The 19,925-nt window shown below is 35.3% G+C and overlaps 1 protein-coding gene across 1 annotated transcript in view; it reads right to left on the bottom strand.

Moving 5' to 3' along the window:
- Positions 1–1,602: 1,602 nt before the first annotated feature.
- Positions 1,603–19,925, bottom strand: part of LOC128164698 (titin-like) — a 47,021-nt gene continuing 28,698 nt past the window's right edge. Inside the window, exons 14-18 of the mRNA XM_052828686.1 lie at positions 13,631–14,945; positions 12,669–13,259; positions 5,239–5,966; positions 2,947–4,112; positions 1,603–2,619 (exon numbers count right to left, since the gene is read on the bottom strand). Of these exons, the coding sequence (XP_052684646.1) occupies positions 2,532–2,619; positions 2,947–4,112; positions 5,239–5,966; positions 12,669–13,259; positions 13,631–14,945 (3,888 nt within the window). The 3' untranslated portion in view covers positions 1,603–2,531. The remainder of the gene's footprint in view (positions 2,620–2,946; positions 4,113–5,238; positions 5,967–12,668; positions 13,260–13,630; positions 14,946–19,925) is intronic.

The raw sequence follows: 19,925 nt of genomic DNA, 5'->3' as shown, positions 1-19,925 counted from the left end.
TAAACTGAGGTGAATTGTATGGGAACCGCTATTTTGAAAAATATGTTAAATGGATAGATTTAATTTGATAATTGGAAAATTCATTACTTACAAGTAATGTGATATGTGACACCTTCACATTGTGTGGTATTATTTATCGCAATAAACAATAAAATCAAGTATAAATTTTTAAAGAGTTTCTTTAGCATCATTGATATGTTACACTGTAGCGCAGTGGGTTAGTGGGTTCACTACAAACCAGTAGGTCATGAGTTCGATTCCCGTTGAGAACAATAAATTTTTTAACTTTCCAAAAATTTCTAAAACGTATTTTTTGGTTGAATACCGTGAAAATTCTAAACAGGTGAAAATATTTAATTTTAATATACTTAAATGCACATTAATATCGACACCTAACGGGGATGAGAGGGTTGCTTTGAATTTCTCTCAGGTTGGGATACATAAATCCTATTGGCCTAGTCAATGTTCCCCTTTATTTTTTTGACTTAGTTTTGCATTAAAGCAAATATATTCACTTATACAGGGCAAAGTCTATAATGAAATATGTATGTATTTATCATTCCAACATTATATTTAGGAAATATTCTTCAACTCAGAAATGAAAAGTCCCCAAGGTGTTAGGGCCTTGGGACTTAGGAACGATAACCCTTACATGAGGAACTTTCATTTCATACCAAATAAAATTTAAAATATTTTTTGTGTTTATTTGCAATGGTTTTCATACAATTTTTTATGTCACATATATTATAATACATTTTCTTATAACATCAAGCAACTTTTTCAGATGATTTGTCAACAGAGTAACAAAATATGAAAAATTATGTTTTGGGGAAATACTAAAAAAAATTGCAATAATAACATTTTTGAATGTTAAGAAGTGATATATTTTTTTTATGTGTCCGAAGGAAATATCCATCATATGACAACATAATTTCTCTCAATTTTATTGATAGCTGTCTTTTAAAAAAATATTTTACAAAAACACGAAAAAACATTAAAAAATTCTTTAAAAATACCTATAGTATCCCTATCGTCATTTTAATATTTGAAAATTATATGTTTTGTGATCTTCTATTGAAAACTGGAATAAACTGTGGGTGTATAGAGCCACCTTAATCGGAAACCGTTTCCTTTCCAATGGTACTAATTTTCATTGCTGTTATTGTGGTTACTGTTGACCTTAAGGTGGTTTGGGACACCTCCATATTATGACGTATTGTTTCTCAAAATGGACAATAAATTGAAGTGTTACTATATAAGTACATGTACATGATGTGCAACACTACTGTAAGTTTTAAATACATATATTTAAAACTTACAGTAAACACGTGTTGCACATCTGAATTAAAGCATCATTTTGATTACCATCACATCTCATGCAATACCTCGCTATATTTCTGATTTGTTAAAATTATAATCAAAGTTCATTTTTCAATAATATTCTTTAAATTTTGAAATTTCCATCAATATTCTGAAACAATCAGAGTGGGTTTGTGTAATAGGGATATAAAACATGATGCAAAGGTACTCCAAAAATCCGACGTCCTGCGAGGAGGAGAGAGAAGGATATGGTATCATAAAGAAAAGAGATAAAAACAAACATATAGATATAATTTTATTTTTTTAAGATTAGTTACATTGTACTTTTTTTGTCAACAATATATGATTTCATAATATCATAACACAATATAATTTTTAAAAAAAATGAGGAAAATGATAGATTATTTGCACTTTTATGTGTAAAATGGTTCAATGTTTTCAGTATCTCTTGAGAGATAAAAAAACAACAATGCAATGTTTTAATTAAATTGTATATCTCCGAATATGTACAATTTTAAATACAAGTTATCACAAGAATGATTTGATGCTTTGACCTTTGACCTATCTCTAGTTCACTGAATACATAGTTTAATTTCATCCATTGTGATATATTTGTCCATTCATCTCGTACACTGATTGCTGAATTCACACCAGGCAAAAGACAAGCCATATGAAACAAATAGAAATTGTTTTTTGCAAAGCCTATATAGATATATACTGTGTGTAAAACTGTGATATAATACTGCAATATTATATAAAAATATTTTCGTATACGAATACATGTATGTATATATACAAATAAAAAGTACTATCATAAGTAATTTCAATTTGATCTTTAAACAGCAATAGACTTGCTTGTGTGGCCATTTCAGATAACATTTGCAAGAGTTACTTCCCTTGTTCATAGAACTCGAATAATATTATCACAGCATTCCAATTCTGATACAAGAAAGCTAAATCCTATCAATTGTTCATTAACTTGCTCTGCCAACATCTTATAAAGATATGACTTCAGGACTGATACAAGCATTCAAAGCCACAAAGCAGCTTAACCAACATAGTTCCTTTTCCCCAAAAATATTGTGACAGCCAGTAAGCTGGTTGGTGAGAGAGCTCCATCCATCATGGCGAAGAAGAGATCATGTGAATGAATCATGTGACTTCTTGTTCCGTAGTGATTGGTGGTTTCTGCTGATGATCTGGTTAGCAAATCACACCTGCTCAAATTGTGCCTTCCGACTGCTCAGATTATTGTCTCTGGGACTTGTGGGTGGGCTAAGTGTTCCCCCTCTCGCTTTCCTTCAATCAAAATTAAAATCAAATTAGTTTTATGACTGTAAGAATATGGTTAGAATATAAAACTTTTTAAAAGAAAAAAATCATCTGTTAATTTCCTGATAATCACTCATGTAATAACAACTATTTCATGGTCATGCTTGCTATGAATATGCATTGATATAAAAGCAAGCATGGTTTAAGTATGCTTTTTTATATTAATCAATTAATTTAGAGAAGTTTAAGCATGACTATTTTAAGTTAACAAGAAATTATATCTCTAAATGCTATGAAAAGTATGTAATATAAACTTGAATATTTTCCAACTACTTTAGTTTCCCCTCCACTTACTTTAATTCTTCCTCTCTTTCTCTCATCTCCCTCAGTTCTTTCTCAATTTTGGACTCTGCCTGGTTTCTAGACTCTCTGTATGAAAATGAGGCTCCTCCTGTTTTGACAGTAGGCCTCTTGTATTTGACCGGCTCTTCTTTGCTGATTTGAGGCGACATTTTGGGAGGCTCCACATCTCCATTTTCGGAGGGGGTATTGGAGGAACTTGGACTGTCCCCAGGGAGAGGGAGAGAAGATGTACTTTTTCGGGTTACAAAGTTTCTCTTCACTGGGCCATCAGATTTAGGAATTCCCGCCACCTCAGTGTATTTGAATGTTCCTATGTGCTCTTCAGATGTCGACAAAATTTTGCCCTCATCTCTAAGCTTGTGTTCCCTTTCTTTTTGTTTCAAGATTTCATTCTGAAGTCTGGAAGAGGCGAAGTTCCTCATTGACTTGTTTCCTTCTGCTGTGTTCACTTTGCTACGGTAACTGTACGACACGGAATCTTCACCTCCTGATGATTTGGATTGAGAGTCATCTTCTGCTGGTTTAACTGGCTCAGAAAGCAATGGAAGCCCTTTCTGGACTCTCAGTTCATTTTCTCTCTCCCTCGCGAGTCTTATTTCCCGCTCAATCGGAGTCTCCTTCTTCTCTACTGGCTTAGAATCTGTCTCGTCCTCATCTGTAGAGTCTGGGATCGGCTGAACGCGCACAGAGCGTGAAGAGGTGTGACTAGAAACTTTGGGGGTTTGAACACTTGGAGATGGTTGCCATGTCTTTTTAACTGTTTCCTGTGTAGGTGTTTGTGGTTTGATTGAAGGTTGGGAAGCTGATACTGGCGCGGGACTTGCAGACTTTCCTCCCACTGTTCTTTCTCTCATTCGGCGAATTTCCTCCTCCCTTTCCTTTGCTTCTCTTAGCTCCTTGGCAATAAGACTTTCTCCCCCATGATGGAATGGTTCTTGAATGGCCTCCTCATATGTGACTTGATTTTTCTTTGTGATGGGAGCTTCCATCTTTTCTGGCTCAGAAGAAACTGGTTCTGCCTTGGCTGGTTCTTGCTGTGGTATTTCTGGTTCCTTCTTCAAAGAGTGTCTTTTTGCGATTTCTTCTTCCCGTTCTTTCTGAAGGCGAATTTCCTTGGCAATGAGACTCTCTCTACTGTTTTCTTGGTTGTCTCCATCCTGAGGATTAAAAATATTCAGCCCTTGTAAAAACAGTGTAACATGTGTTCAGCTGCAAACATAATCAATCTCTAACACAAAGAGGCATTCAAAGTCTATTGATAATGCATAATATGGCAACTAAAACTAAGCTTGAAAATCCAAGTTAATAAATCATAAACCTACAATTTGAAAGAATATTTCATTCAAAATCTATGACACTCTCCAGATTACAGGCCATCTCAGTTGTTTATAAAATCCTCACAATTTTGTGTAGAAAGGATGCTGTTATTCTTAGTTACAAAACTATCTCATTTTCGTTGACTTCATTTTTTTTTCACTACATGTAGTGACTTTGTAAAGTACACAACAGCATTTACTTAAAAAAGCCTTCCAAACTTCTGCATTAAGGGCGTTTCAATGTTTAAGAAAAAAAAATTAAAACCTAGAAAATTCACAACCTACCAAGCAATGGAGTTATTTTTAATTGAATCAGTTTTAAAAAGTCTCCGTGTTACACTATACACTAACTGTATGTTATCAATGTGCTTCAATAGATTATATATACAGACTTGGGCTGGGTTCAAATCTCAGCCAATTTTATTGAACAGGTATGCACTGAGGGTTGTAAATTTCCATGAGCCGTCAATATTTTGTCTAGTTGACTAATACTCAGGTAAATTCAGAATTTTGTGTAGGAAGAAAAGAAGTATCGCCCATTTTTTTGACAGAACTTGTGTGTTGTCTCCTTTATTTTCACCCCCTTCTCAAAAAAGATTGATAGAGTAAAATAATAAGATAAAGAAAAAAATTGTTTGCCTTCACTACAACTATCCTGTATTGGAACGTACAATTGAATGCAGTACACAGGTACTTGTATTTCCCTTACAATGACTGCTTCTACTTAAAATGGATTTATGCACAGGCAAGTTCCTAAAGCAGTAGACTTGCCGACAGAACTTCTGTGTTGTGAAATTCATAAATAATTAATAGAAACACACTGTTCTTTTTAAATATATTATTCATAATTATATATTCCTTTTCTGTGAAATATATATTCTGCCTGCAAAGTACAGTAAGAGGTCCCTATTGTTTTATGGTACTTTTAATGAGCTGTATCTACACTTGTCTCGATTTCTATACTGACCTGGGGGGTGACAGTTGAAGGGGTCTTGGTCGTCAGGGCCTCTTCTCGCTCCTTCTGCTCCTCAATTTCCTGTTGAATCAATGACTCTCGCTTCTGAAGTTCTGACCCTCGATCAGCCTCTGTCATCTCGTGGTACATGGCTTTAAAATCGGTATTATTATTGTTATTTTCGTTTTCAAACATTTTCGCGTTCACCTGATTCTTGGAAGCATTTTGACGTTTGGCAAGTTCCATGCGCTCCTCTTGCTCCTTTCGCAGCATTTCCTCTCGTTCATTTGCAAGACGAATTTCACGTTCGATTGCACTTTCATTTGCGTAAGGGTCGTCCTCCATCTTGAATGATTTTTTAGGTTGCGTGTCTTGGTTCTCCGGATTAGGTACTGTTTTAGGTGATGGTTCAGGTTTGTAAGGAAGTTTCACCTCCCAGTGTTTGACTGTTGTGTTTGATTTTTTCGGAGTTACTTTGGAGGGGGTAGTTTCAGGAGTTCCTGAAGTCTGGAGGAGAGTTTCCCACTGTTTGCGAGTTGAACTCAGATCAGCAATGGACTCCCTGTTCACAGTGTCTGTGTTTCCATCTTCTTGTACGACATTATGACTGTACAGGTCGACTTTAGGGGGTTTTTCCTCAAAATTGACGGGAGTTCCTTTAGTCTTCACAGGTGAAAGAAGATCTTTTTCTTCATTCACATCTAATGACACACTGCTCTTTACGTCTGCTGGTTTACTCTCTGAAAATATACATTTCGTTTCGATTAGAATTTGAACCCAAAATTTTCCTTTAAAAAAAACAAAGTTGGTTCTTTAGTGAATGTTGATCACAGGTAGATTGGCTGTTCCCCTATTCCAACCAAGCTGTGTAAACCCCAGTTTTGTTTACCTGAGAAAACTGAAACAAATCAATAAAATCCCAATCTTCCCTTCCTAGCACAAATAGAAGCAGACGTCCAAACAGCTAAAACCTTTAAACAGTGAAATAATAGTACGCCTTGAATTCAAATATTCATTCAAATGTAACCAGTATTAGACATACCAATCAAGAATTCAGGCAAGTGACTTTAATCCTTCGAAATGACACAGTCTTGAAAACAGTTAATCCAGCAATTTTTTTCTTCTGCAAAATATATTCAGTGTCATCTACCAACCTCTAGACATTAATCCCTCTTCCTTCAAGTTAAAAATGAATGTGACTCAGACACATTAATTACACACAGGTACACCTGAACAACTCAAATCACACTGTCATCAAAAATGAAAATGAAGGCAGAAAATATAAATCTTCAAAAGATGACAGAAATATGCACAAACTAAGCATATAAAACTCACCAATGACACCTCTGGCAAATTATCATTTTGCCCGCACAATTCGGATTTTTTTTTCAAATTTGTATACAGGCCAATGACGTAAGCGGGGGTTACTTGGCTTGGCGGTGTTTAAATGTTTAGCTACCTGTCGGATATCCGTGTCTGCTGAAAAAGGAAAGATAAGAAGCCCCTCACTCCACTTTACCATTCGAGATCGTCTCTAGTTTTACTTACCCATACACTATTTTTTTTTTCTAAAAGAGAACAACGGCACTCTTTTACTTCCCTCCTTCATCTGAATATCAAGCTAGTACTGATACAACCAATGACAAAGAGTATGTGTGTCTTTAAAAGAATACATTCCAGCAATGAAGATCTTGAATACCGGTACTTATTAAAATCCTGCATTATTTCATGCATATGAATTTAAAATTCCTGATACATGTATAGTTACATTACTGGTGAATAATCTGTCTCTAATCTTTCAATTTCAAAGGAAGCATATTTTTTTGCATTTTGAATTTTAATGCCTTATAATATTTACTTTTCACTCAACCCAAGGTAAAGGAACAAATGCTGTTCTTTTTGAATATCATAATTAAACATTTACCTGGAGTATTTACATTACCTGAGTCTGGGATATGAAGAATTAAAACAGCATTAGAAGAAAACGTCTCAATGCCTGCCATTATGAGAAATCACATTCGAATGAGCCGATACTCTTAATCAAATTTCTCAAGCCTTTGAATTCTCATCTACATGTCCCAGTTTTGTTTCCATAAAATCGCATTGCAAAACTCATCAACTCCAGACTATATCCTTTTGTTTGATATATAAGCAGGTGTATTTCACTTCATAATAAGGCCAGGTATATATCAGACCCCCTTCACCTTTTCCCCTGATGCACCTGGTGTAAACTGCCCAAACTTTTCAATGTGAGAAACGATAAGCCCCTCCCTTTGCGTGGTATTGTTTGTTTCGCTAATCTGTCCAGATGAAATTAATTACCTAAGGTAATTCAGGATTCAGGATATATTGTCTAGAAATGGCGAAAAAATTAATGTCAAAATCCTACTGATAACGGTCCCAAAGCCCAGGGGGTGACATTTGGCCAGTACAGCGTTTTCTTGCTTAGTGCCCCTTAGCATGAACCAACCAAAAGGTCAAATCTCAGCAAAAGCATGCATCTTTATGTATGTATCACAACAAGCATATTTCATTCATTTGGAAAACCGTAACAATTTAAAAACAAACATCTTATGATAAATCTCTCAAAAGTGAAATGCTCCGACTTACCGGTATATTCAGTGCTATATGTTATGAAAGAAATATCCAAGAGTATATGTTTTACATTGGAATACATTAATCATTTTCCTTTGGAAGAATTAGATTTTCAATACTAGCTAGTCCTCAATCATAGTAAAATGGGAGTTTCAGTGCATTTTTTATGCCCCAACCCCCACCCCTCCCCATTTCCCTTCTGATTACAATCTCCCACCTGTGGAACTTAATTCACTGTATAATTCTATTTAGATATTCATTGGGATCTACTGTGTAGATTCAAACAGAGATTAAACATTATATGTCTCTAATCTTTCATCTTGCCTCAATTCATGTCCGTTTCTCATAAAAACTGAAGGTATTGAGGCTTTCTGATGTCATATAATCTACAACCCCCCTGGAGACTGAACTATAAATTGAATTCACAATAAATAGATGGCAAGATAGTCAAATTCTCCGTATTATACAGTACAATGTTCTTGATTTGTATCACCATATATTTACTCTTACATAATCTCTCAAATACCTGTAGTACATGTATATTATACATGAGTTGTCGTCTTTTAATTAACAGCCTACAAGATAATTTTCATACAGAAAATGAAGGACAAATGAAATTTTAGTCTAAATATATCTAATTTAATTATATACCTGGAAGTTTGGTTTATATATTTGAAATGTTGTCTAAATCTTCCAAAAGCCTTGAGGGGAGGGTGTGTGGGCAGGTTAGAATGGCATCGGAATTTAAGAGGGAGTCTGGATTATAATCTTACACAGATGTAAATACTAACTACATTAGCCACTGCACCATTCTAATTCTTTAAACACGTAAAGCTAATAAATAATATTATATTTAAAGGTCCCGAATAAACCCTCTCTATTCCACTTGCAATGTGAAGTGTACAATAAGAATTACTAATACGGAAAATATTTCCCCATGCAGGTAGTCGATATCTTTATCAAATTCCTATCCTTAAAAGGCGTTGTAAAATAAAAGACTTCTAAACACACGTGCAAGCATTCAGAAAAAAAGAACCTGGCTACATACCATAAATGAGTTTGGGAGCTGAAGAGACTTTACCCGTCGCCATTGATATCAACGATTCGGAAAATCGTCAGAATTAAATACGGATCCCAGTCCGAGTCAGACTTAACTAGAAAAGCACTGTCAACACCTGCATACCTACGTACCCTGATTAGATATACACCGTACTTATGAAAACAAATAATTGATATTAGTACAATCACTACCGATGAGTACTGAGGACTAGCTGTCCGATAACAGAGTGCATTGTTTACCTATCTGTTGGGTTACGACGTCTTCCCCAATTGCCATGATTCTTTGACCTTTTCCACCAGATCCGACAGTACACATCCACAGATCTATGTAAAAGTCCAATCAATACCCACTAGAACAATTAAGGAGTGGGGTGGTAATGGGAGAATTTAACAGTTTCACTTTCCTTTCTAATGCAACAGCGCAACACAGAAACAATTAATAGCAACACTCAATGCAGTTTGCATTTATATCCCATCAAAACTCCCAATCAAATTCTGAAGTCAATTCAGTGACATGGAGGAAAACTACAACTGTACACAGGTAGCTGAGGTCATTACTTACAGGTATATTTACACCTATAGGTAAGCCAATTACCAATTAACCTCTCCAGAACAAGTCTGAGCATTATGTGACAATAATTGCCCTCTTGTTAAATATTTAGTTCATTACCGCCTAATTGTTTTCACTCTACACTTGATTGCTTGTCCTTGATTAGAAAATTTCAATTCAACTTCATTTTCGTGACTTGTTTTAATTCATCAATCTTGTTGATGTCTATAAAATTGATAATTTAAAAAATTTCAATTTAATAATAACATCATTTTTATTTCCAATAGAAATTTTGATTTAATCAATGAATTAATAAATGTATGGTGCATGTTAAAATAATTAACATGTACATCAAAGTCACTTTTTTTCCACAAAAAAACCATAAAACAGTTCAAAACTCTCCGATAAAATATTTTCCTTTCTCCATTTACCTTATATTGCTGACTAGACTAAAAAAGATTGTTTATGATGTTGATCCTGGAAACCCAGCAATATACCCATTATCTCACCTGTTCTGCGCACGTAATATATCCGCATCCTGGCACAGCTCTTAGGCTGCTGCTCGGCAAGGCCAGTAAATAGTATTGATCACAGCTAGCAGAACCACTTCTCTTATAATCAGCCGTTAATATTGTTCAACATTTACACCATATTTGAAGTTTTTTTTTCCTCCTGCACTGGTTTGTATTACCGTGTACATACATACTAATTTAGCAGATTAATGGCTGCCCAAATCAATATTTGCCCGAGATTAGAATCACAGGTAATGTGATTATACAAATGAAATGCTTATTAGGGCAGGTTGGAATTATTAAAAAAGAGAAACAAATGCCATTGTTGGTAAACATACACAACCAAAACAAAATCACAACATGGATTTGACCATATATGCTCCACAATAATTTGTAGAATGTGAATGGCAGTTAAATTTTCTGTCTCAAAGAAATCACGCCACAAAGGAAGGAATATCTATATACGGTTCCCTGCCAAGTTCCTGTTTTATCTTGGGGTCATGCAAATCCGCAACACACACCCCTATATAAAGCCCATTGAGGACAGATATTTGGCATCCATTCCAAAACAATCTCTTCCATTCAGCTTGAAGATAAGTCTCTTCTAGATAGTTTCAGTATAGTACCTGGCCTTTGTAGTATATATAGGAAACCTAACACCCAGTAACTGGGAAACCCTGTACCATTATTCACTGTGTTTACAATCTCACAATGTAATCTTGTTTTTAAGTTCTTTCTCTTTCAGAATCAATAGAATAGATTTTTTTCTCTTCATGCATGCTTGCAAACAATACCTTTTTTCCATGATCATGAAACACCTTTGAAATTTTTCACACTGGAATGCAGGTTTTTTAATTCTAAACCAGGAAACTTCAATAACTGACACCGTTTTTAATTTCCGTCAGGTATGCATTAATTAATGTTAGCAAACCGTACCAGGTATATATAAAAAATCAATACCTGTATATAAAATTCATCACGCCACATTGCTCACAAGTCACACTATACACAACAGAGTCATAACTTTAAATAACAAAGATCATTCTAAAAAAACGTTTTATATCATATCAATGTTTAGTGATTTTCATTAATCTAATTCTGTTTAAAAATTGGTATTTTGAAAGTAAAAATTTCGGATGAGATAAATTTCTAACCTGTTCAACAAGATTCCCGATGTTGAATGGGTTAAAGTAAGAAAATGTCCTCCTTATTTCTACTTCCACTTTGATTATACTAGAACCCCCGGTCAGTAATGACCTGTCCTGGCTACTTTGCGTAGAGACTTACTTAGAATACAATAGAAATGTTGTACACTTTACAGTGATGGTCTACCAAGTTCTTTCACTATTACAGAATAAGTTCGCCTTATCTAATGTTTAAACACTTAGCCTTTTGGCCTACAGTAAAAATACCCAAAGGAGTTCAAACAAGTATACATTGATTTAATCAGGATTGTTGGACAATTAACACACACAATGGTATCATCAAGGGGATCAGACAAGGTTGTCCCCTTTCTGTTTGTTTCTTAGGTGACATTACAACATTTTTGTTTCACTTATCACTTTTCATTACAACAATTACATTGCCATTTAACAATATTTTTGTCTGACTTATGTAATATCAAATTCCTTTGGACACCACTGTAAGCTAGCAGATTAAATTTCTGCTTGAATTGAAAGCAACAACCCATTCATTTTTATATCCTTGTATCTAAAATTTCTCTTTCAGTTTCGAATTGAAATGGAACTGAGAAAAATGCACTGGTGATCTTGTCAAAAAAGCCCAGTGGTACACGTTTATATAGTCAAAGCATCTAAATCTTTACAACAGGTTTAGTGTATTATTTCATAATTAATGCTAAAGATATGTATACATATGCCTCTAGGAAAGGATATTTGAATGGTCTAAGTGTCATTTTCCACACAGAAATAAACTGAATGCTATAGAGAGATCAACTTTCATCAAATGTTATGCCACAACAGCTAGTATTCACAGAAAAAGGAAGATAAATAAAAGAAATCATGAAATCTGAAACTAACCTGTTCAAGTTAAAGATTAATTGATTGCGATTTTCTCCCAGCCTTTTACATAAACTAATAACGAACCCAAAATACGTCAGACCCACTACCAGGAAATGAAAATTCCCTCACAAAACCTGAAATCTTCTTTACAATTGTCCTACCTCAAGGTGACAATAGCAAGACAAGACATGGGTTCATGTCATCCGCAGACTTAACAATCAACAGATTCTTCAAATCTGGGGGAACAGGTAAACAGCTTTACCTGTGGCTTGTATTAACGAACATGAATAAACCTGAACCCGCCTCTGAATACATTAATTGTGCAAGCTATATAAAGTTCAATTACTCTCTCTGTCACATCAGGCTGGATTTAAAGGGAACCTGCCAATCCCTGTGTCTCTAAATCAAACTAGATCATGTGTAGAAATGCCAGAGTTATCTTTCTTAAATTGTTAAAACTTGTAAGCAAGTACCAGTAGCATAAGAGGACCAGATGGTTGAAGCCATTTTTTTTAGACTATCTTAATCTCCTTTTGACAAAGATTTCTGTATAAAGATAAAGGAAATTATTCAAATTTTGAATCAAAATATTTTATAAATTTTTTTTTTTACTACGGTAATACATGTACCGGTATACAGTTTATTGTCAAATATAAAGGGCAATTTGTTCACCATCCAGCCTCCCCAAAGTTAGCTGCATCTTACCTTCTGTGACCTGGACGGTGGAGAACTCTGTGATGCCCCTCCTCTTCACTATGGACTGACTGAGCACTGCCTTCCTCTCCCCGTCCACCTTCTGCAGGTGTTCGTCTGACATCTCCTTCGACGTTGACCGGATGGTCATTTTGGGTGGCTGGTTCACAATCTCAGAGAACTGCTGGGCCTTTTTCACAAAAGTCTTGGAATCACTGAGGGGCACCTCTGTAACGTAGGAAGAATGAACGGACGGTTGGGGTGCCTGGCTGGGAGTAAATTCAACCTTTGCCTGGTTGCTTATCTCAATTTCCTCCTCTATCTCGACCTTCTCTTCTTCCTCCTTTGTTGAGGACTCAACCTTTGGTTGACTTTCTGTCACTGTGACCTTGACCGGCTCGAGCGTGTCTGAGATGTCCTTGACATCCTCCAGAGTGCTGCTGAGACTGACCTGGTTGGAGCTGCCCATGTCCTCGAAGGCCGAGTCTGTCTGGGAGGTGGGGGACTGGACACTGGTGTTGCTGTGGGACAGGAGCTGGATATCTCCCGAGTCTTCCTCCTCGTCCATCAGACTCAGGGGGATGTGGTCATTCTTGTCATCCCCTAATAATAATCAATTAATGATATAAATTATGCAATGAATTGTACTTAAAATCATTTATAATAATAATAATAATCAATTCAAAAAATTGCTTATGTACTTAATTGTACAGATAAGATTATTTTTTAATTTGAATCATTGTTGTTTATATAATTACATGTATTCTATAATTTTTTTAACACAGAAAGTAATAATCATTTGTCTTTGTTGACAAAAATCATATCCCTAGCTATTTTGTTATATATCCATAGACAACCATCAAATTATCATGAGTGCAATCTTTGTATTAAAATTAAAAATATATATATAAATGCATTTTACATTCTATGCTAGATATGCAATTAAATTTAATATAGAGGTTTGGTTTGTTTACCTGGAGTATAAGAGCCATTCTGATTCAGAAGATCTGATAAATCAGAGTCAGCATCTGATTCCACCTCAAACTCCTTTTCTTCTTTCAACGAGACAATAATCTCCTCTGGTTTTCCATCAACTTCAACAGACATCTTCACAGGATTGGAAACTTCAGATGAATTGTCTTTGAAACTGTTCTCACTGAACCCAAGCTGTTCAGCTGTCTCCTGCTTCGACTCTTCCGCAGGTTTAACAATTTCCTCCTTTACAACAGAAGGGGAACTCTCTGTGATTTTGACTTCCTGTGCAACCACTACAGCTTCCTCACCGATGGAAGCAGTGTCTGGTTGTTTCGGTAGGAGTGGTGGCGGAGCAGATATCGGCAGATCCGGAGGAATGGAGTCTATGCTACAGAGAGAAACCGTGTCCGGATTGGGAATTTCAATATGTCCTTTCACAAAAGTCACAACTTTGGTATCTGTTTCCTTTTCTTCCTCTTCGGAAACTTCTGGAAGGATTTCAATCACTTTCACATCTAAATGATTCACAATGATATCCTCCTGATTTTCCTTATGGTCAGAGGTCACAATCTCTTCTGCTGGCTCAGTTTCTATCACATTTCCAATTGGCCTACTCACTGGTTCAGAGTCAGATTGAGAAGGTGAAGAAGCAGCTGGTTCCTCTGGAATTATATCAGATGACTTGACTACAGGAGAACAAGAGTCATTAGATGCTACTGCAGACACAAAAACTTCCTCGACTGCTGAGGATTGTGGTTGAGTCTCCTGCTTTTCTTGGTCGTACAGGAAGGAAGACCTTGGAGACTTTGGGCCGTTGCCTTCTAAGACTTCAGGAGATGAAGGCTCTTCCCCACTGCTGGATTTCTTTCCTCTAGGAGGTCTCTCTGGATTTCCCGCTCCAGAAAGTACCGGGATTCTAGACTCTTTTCCAGGAGTGCAAGGTGGAGGTGGAGCACGAGTCTTCTTTGAAGAGGCAAGATGAGTCGGACTTGTAGATGTTTTGGATTTTGGTGGAGTGCTGGACTTTGGTGACGCAGTCTCAGGTTTATCCTTCTTGATAGGTGAGGATAGAGGTACTTCTGGCGCCCTGGCTTTCTCGGTTCTGTTATCGAGATTTAGAGACCTGCGGTTCAAACGCTTCTCCCTTGCTGCTTCAATCTCATCAGTTTTCCTTGTATCAAATGCATAACTCCTGCGTTTGGCTGTGCTATCTTTTTCTGCAGAACTCTTGGATCGGCGTGGGAATTTGTGCTTCTCTTTCTGTTCCTCTTCCTCCTTTTCCTTTTTCCTTGCTAGATAGTCAGATGGATTCCTCTGTAAATAGAAATTTACATGCCAAAATAAGAATTCTATGCTTTAAAACAGGTGGTAATTAAGCAATAGTTGATCTGACAGATCACATTTTATAAGGATGCAGCTTACAAAATTGTACAAATTCAGCATGGTTTCACACACAAATTTATCTCAGCTGAAACACAAATAAACAGAATAATGTCACACAAAGTCTCTCTGTGATCAATGTTTTTATTTGAAGGGGAAAAATCCATCTTACACAAAGAAACAGTTTTTAGCTGGCCACATGTTACCAAGCCATCAGATGCAAATATGAAAAGACAGTGAGGAAAAACACATCTTAGCGTGTGATACTTAGGTTCCCTTTACCAAGATAATACACCTGAACAAAAAAAAATAAAATGTATTCAATCTGCCATTTTTACCTGTCAAAGGGACAATGAGCAACAAGTAAAAAGAATTCTGAGATTTATTTTGCAGCTAACCGTAAATTGCATTCAGTCTTTTCTTTGGGCTGTTGTGACATAACTTGTTCAATACACAGTAGGAATGTGCCTATTGATTTGGGGCGCTTTCTTTACATTGGTATAATAAAACCGACCAGCACTAGGTTGGGTCAACATACCTGGGTAACAAGAATTTCATTATGCATGTACCTGGCAATATAAGTTCTCCCAAAAGTCCTGATAAGACTTGTCTTTTTTTTTTCTTTTTACAAGTCTATAGAATATAATACTACACTTACAATACAGTAGTACCAGAGTTTTGGGCATGCAGGTGTAATTTTTTGAATTGTTCATTATTAAAAATAATATACGCATTTGTGAACTTGGCAGCGGCATTTAAACATTTTGAAAAATATCTCAACAAAAAGAACTACATTAGCATTCAATATCAAGAATGTTAACCAGCTCAAAAGACACAATACTCAAAGTTAATCAAGTATAATTGCTAAAAATTCTACAAAAGAAGTAATTTCATTACACTTACAAATCCACTGCTATGTATATCCTGAGAGCAAAAAGCAATCCGACAAAATTCAGATCCGGTTCTACCTACAGTCGGCTATCTACCTGTGACAGTGAATATACGAGGAGCTCTCCAAATTTATGATCTGGCAGGAATTCAGGGTGGATTGACACATTAAACAATCAATACTTTTGCAATAGAGCCATTTCCTTCTTGAATTTAAAAATCTAGGGGAGGCAACTCAAACTTTCTTTAAAAAAGGGACGTACACTACAAATAATGACCGAGTTGGCTGCAGTCGTAAAGTTGTTCCACACAAGGTGTGCCAGGAACAGAAAACAACAATATCTTTAAAGTTTTTGTAATCTAAGGATAAGGGGTGAAATTTAAAGACAAATTTTCAAAGAAAAGGACTTGAATCTTTTAACAGGAAAGATAAATATTGAAAGCTCAAGAGAGCGATATGTACATACTTACAGATTCATAGACAGAAAAGCAGGATAGAGAATGAATCTCGGTGATTATGATGGACGGAGATAATAACAGGACTATTAATATACATGTCAATAGGTGCTACAATCCCTGTAAAGCCTCATAACCCGGGGTGCACGGTGATGGAACAGGCATCAATCACTGGTCGTCTGCCCCTTGTCAATCCGACGACAAATCACTTGATTACCGCCCTATGATTAGTCAACATCAAAGCGCAGATCATACCCATTACTTGTACCAATAAAGACCGCCGATGATAATTAAAAATATTATTATTGATAGGTTATTGTCGAAAAACAATAACTTAATTGTTGAATGACAGAAACAGGCATTTATGTTGGGATTTTAGTGAATAAGAACTATTTATGTTTCTAATTACATGGAAAATTTGTTAAGGGTAAAACACACTTCAAGACTTCTAATTTTGCTATGAATGTGTATTAAACACAACATACACAACATATTAAAACTTTGGTTTTTTTCCCTCTAAATCTTTAGAATCTTTTTCACATCCTAGTTATAATAATAGTTTATCTAAAATTATAATGAATACTGACACTCCCTCAAACTCTCTTTTAAAATTTAGTGAAGAATGTGATTTAATTGTTTAAAAACAGTTCTGTATATGTATCCCCTGTACAAAGTAACCCAATCAAGCAAATCTCCCTCAAGACGTTTAACCCTAAATTTCCATTAAACCCTCGATCAATTCTGTAATACACATTCTACGCCCCGCTAAACTAAGCAATCAAATTCCTTACACTAGTCATTTGATATTCCGAAACTATGCCACATTCTGAATAAAACCGTTTGTTTAGTGTGTTTTTTTAAAAATAGGTCAGCAAACATTGGCCATCTGGTGAAAAGTTTCCTAATTTGGTCAAAACTACTTCAAGTATTGTAATCTTACAAATCATACTCAAAGTCTGACATGAAAATTACATGAAAGTCTATTTCCAAAAAGTTAATTCAAAATTAATTCACTGATAACAAATTGATAAGAATGAAAGTATGTACTGCAATACACTTTTAACTTTATGATAATATTAACGTAAAATCCAGCTTAAAGAAGATTACCTTTTTGAAGATTAAGAGTCATAAAATTTTAAACATTCAAGAGATTTATATCGGCCAAAAAAAATGTTACCTTTAATTTGGTGAGTCCTTTCAGTACTGATAAAGCCATTTTCGGAATTAAAATTCAACTATAAAAACATTCAAAACAACTGAAAACACAATTCCACACCGAAAAAAAAAATATTCATCAAATATGGAAGTCCTAAAAACTGCTGCTTTGATCTTAAAGTCAAAGACACTCCAAAGGACCGAGAATCGTGCCCCAAAATTCAACTTCTCTCGGTTAAGTCACTCAAGCATGGAGCATTTGCCAAGCATTGTATAGTTATTGTTGTTGTATAGTTTAGATTGTTGACACTTCATGGAGCAATAAGGCCAGGGTAGATGTTACTTTCCACAACAACTGTGGCATGTACAGCACTCGCGGACAGGATTTTTCAGTGAAATGGATGACACGAATCCAGAGGTAATTATAATCCACGTCCAACTGACCAATGGTCAAGTCTGCAAGAACTATGCAATGGACCCGTTGTCAGAGTACTTTAATATCACCATGCAACTGAATACTGTCCAACACGACAACACTATCGACATATGATACATCAAACATTTCATTTTTATTTAGCTTAGTATGACAGGTGCTTGGTCATTCTGTAATGGATGACAATTTCATTCCTATTCCTAAAATTACCACAGATTTCTAAATGTCAAGATTTTCATTACCTTTTAACATGGCAGCAAAAAACCCTCTTTGGCTTTTACAGCATTACAAGGCCTCTTACCAAGTGGTCCATTTGTGTCACCTCACAGGTGTAGAATTTACAAGCCCACTAAATCAAATTTCTTTTTACAACTGCTCTAAATACATATTTATTTAATGAGAATTATAATGAAGTCAATTCTGATTTGATGAAGAACCAACTCCAAAAGCATTTCATACCCAACAATAACGATCAAATTCAAATCTCTGTCGCAACAAAACTCTACGCATATTTTTACATAAACTAAAGACTTTTGAATGATGAATTACTTTTTTTGTTTGTTGACATATGAGGATTAATTACAAAGTAACACAGAACTTCTTTATTGTGTATAAGGCAATAAAACCGCTATTAAGTTTGAAGCTACCATTTCATGTAATAAAAGCATGTCGACATTCAATCAAATAGAGTCTGGCTAATTTCATAGTAGTGAATCAAAATCAAAATGAGCTCCTAGCTCTTCTTTTGCAAATGCACTTTGATCTCATGATAACATGTAACTATACACCCTGAGAATATGCCTACGCTATGCATTATAAAAAAAATCCTCAGCTTAGAAACACAATATATGTATTGCACAAAGTTCATTAGAAACATGACAACAATATGAAGCAAACAGTCATTTGATGTTGACTTTTACGGAGATTGCAGATCAAGGAGCCAGAGGATGAAAGAAGATGAGAGAAAATGAATACATGTCATAAAAAGAAGAAAGCATCTTAATTAATTATATAAAGTCAATCTAAGCAAAAAATGTATTTAATATACTTATTACTAAAAACTTATTAACCTGAAATGAAGCTTACAAACCCTTAAATAATCATACCTGTTGTTAAGAAATTAGTATCCCAGCTGATTGAAAAGTAAGGAAGTACGTGTATTATAAACACAAACAAATTAACACACCTTGTCACACAAGATCAAGCTGTAAAACATGTGTTATAGTTCAACAGAACAACAAATTCCCATTTGTCAGACAAGTTGTCTATAAGCTTGGAAGAACACATGCATTCTGATATCAGGTGTGAAGAAGAAAGTTCAATCACAGAATACAGCCATCAGGATCGTAGGTAGATGTTTTACAGTCAAGATCGCAGGTGGGTGATTTACAGTCAAGATTGCAGGTAGATGTTTTACAGTCAAGATAGCAGGAAAATATTTTACAGCCAGGTCCTGAGAGACATTGTTAACTTTTCTAACATTGCGAGATGAGTTAATATTAATGCTGAACAGAGAATTTTATATTCTTTAGCATGCAATTATTTTGTCCAAATTTGTGAACACATCAAAGAGCAATAAATGGCATTTTCCTTTGAATTCTACTACATGTAAAGGCATTCGACTGCAATTGATAAAAGCATTAAAAATTCCTCAATGAAACCATTAAAAAGATTTTACACACCCAAAAACTAAACCCACTAAAGTGGGCACACCCTGTTAGATCTGCTAAATGCATCAAAGATCTACAAGGTAAGAGCATTATTTTATGTACTTTGCATGCAAAACTCCTGACAAATAAAAGCCTTAAAATCACAGCATCCAAAGCACCCATATCTGTGATTCAGAGCTAGCACAAAGTCAGGAATTCTTTTATATACAAACCCAGTGTTGTATCTTCAAACCAAAGGGGAAAAAAGAACCAAAAGTGTATTATCATTTAATGACTTAAAGTCAGACAATCAAAATGCAGCAGTTCTATACA

Source organism: Crassostrea angulata, chromosome 10, assembly GCF_025612915.1.
Source record: "Crassostrea angulata isolate pt1a10 chromosome 10, ASM2561291v2, whole genome shotgun sequence".
Taxonomy (NCBI): domain Eukaryota; kingdom Metazoa; phylum Mollusca; class Bivalvia; order Ostreida; family Ostreidae; genus Magallana; species Magallana angulata.
The sequence above is the reverse complement of the archived record's forward strand: the minus strand, read 5'-3'. Positions and strand labels throughout refer to the sequence as shown.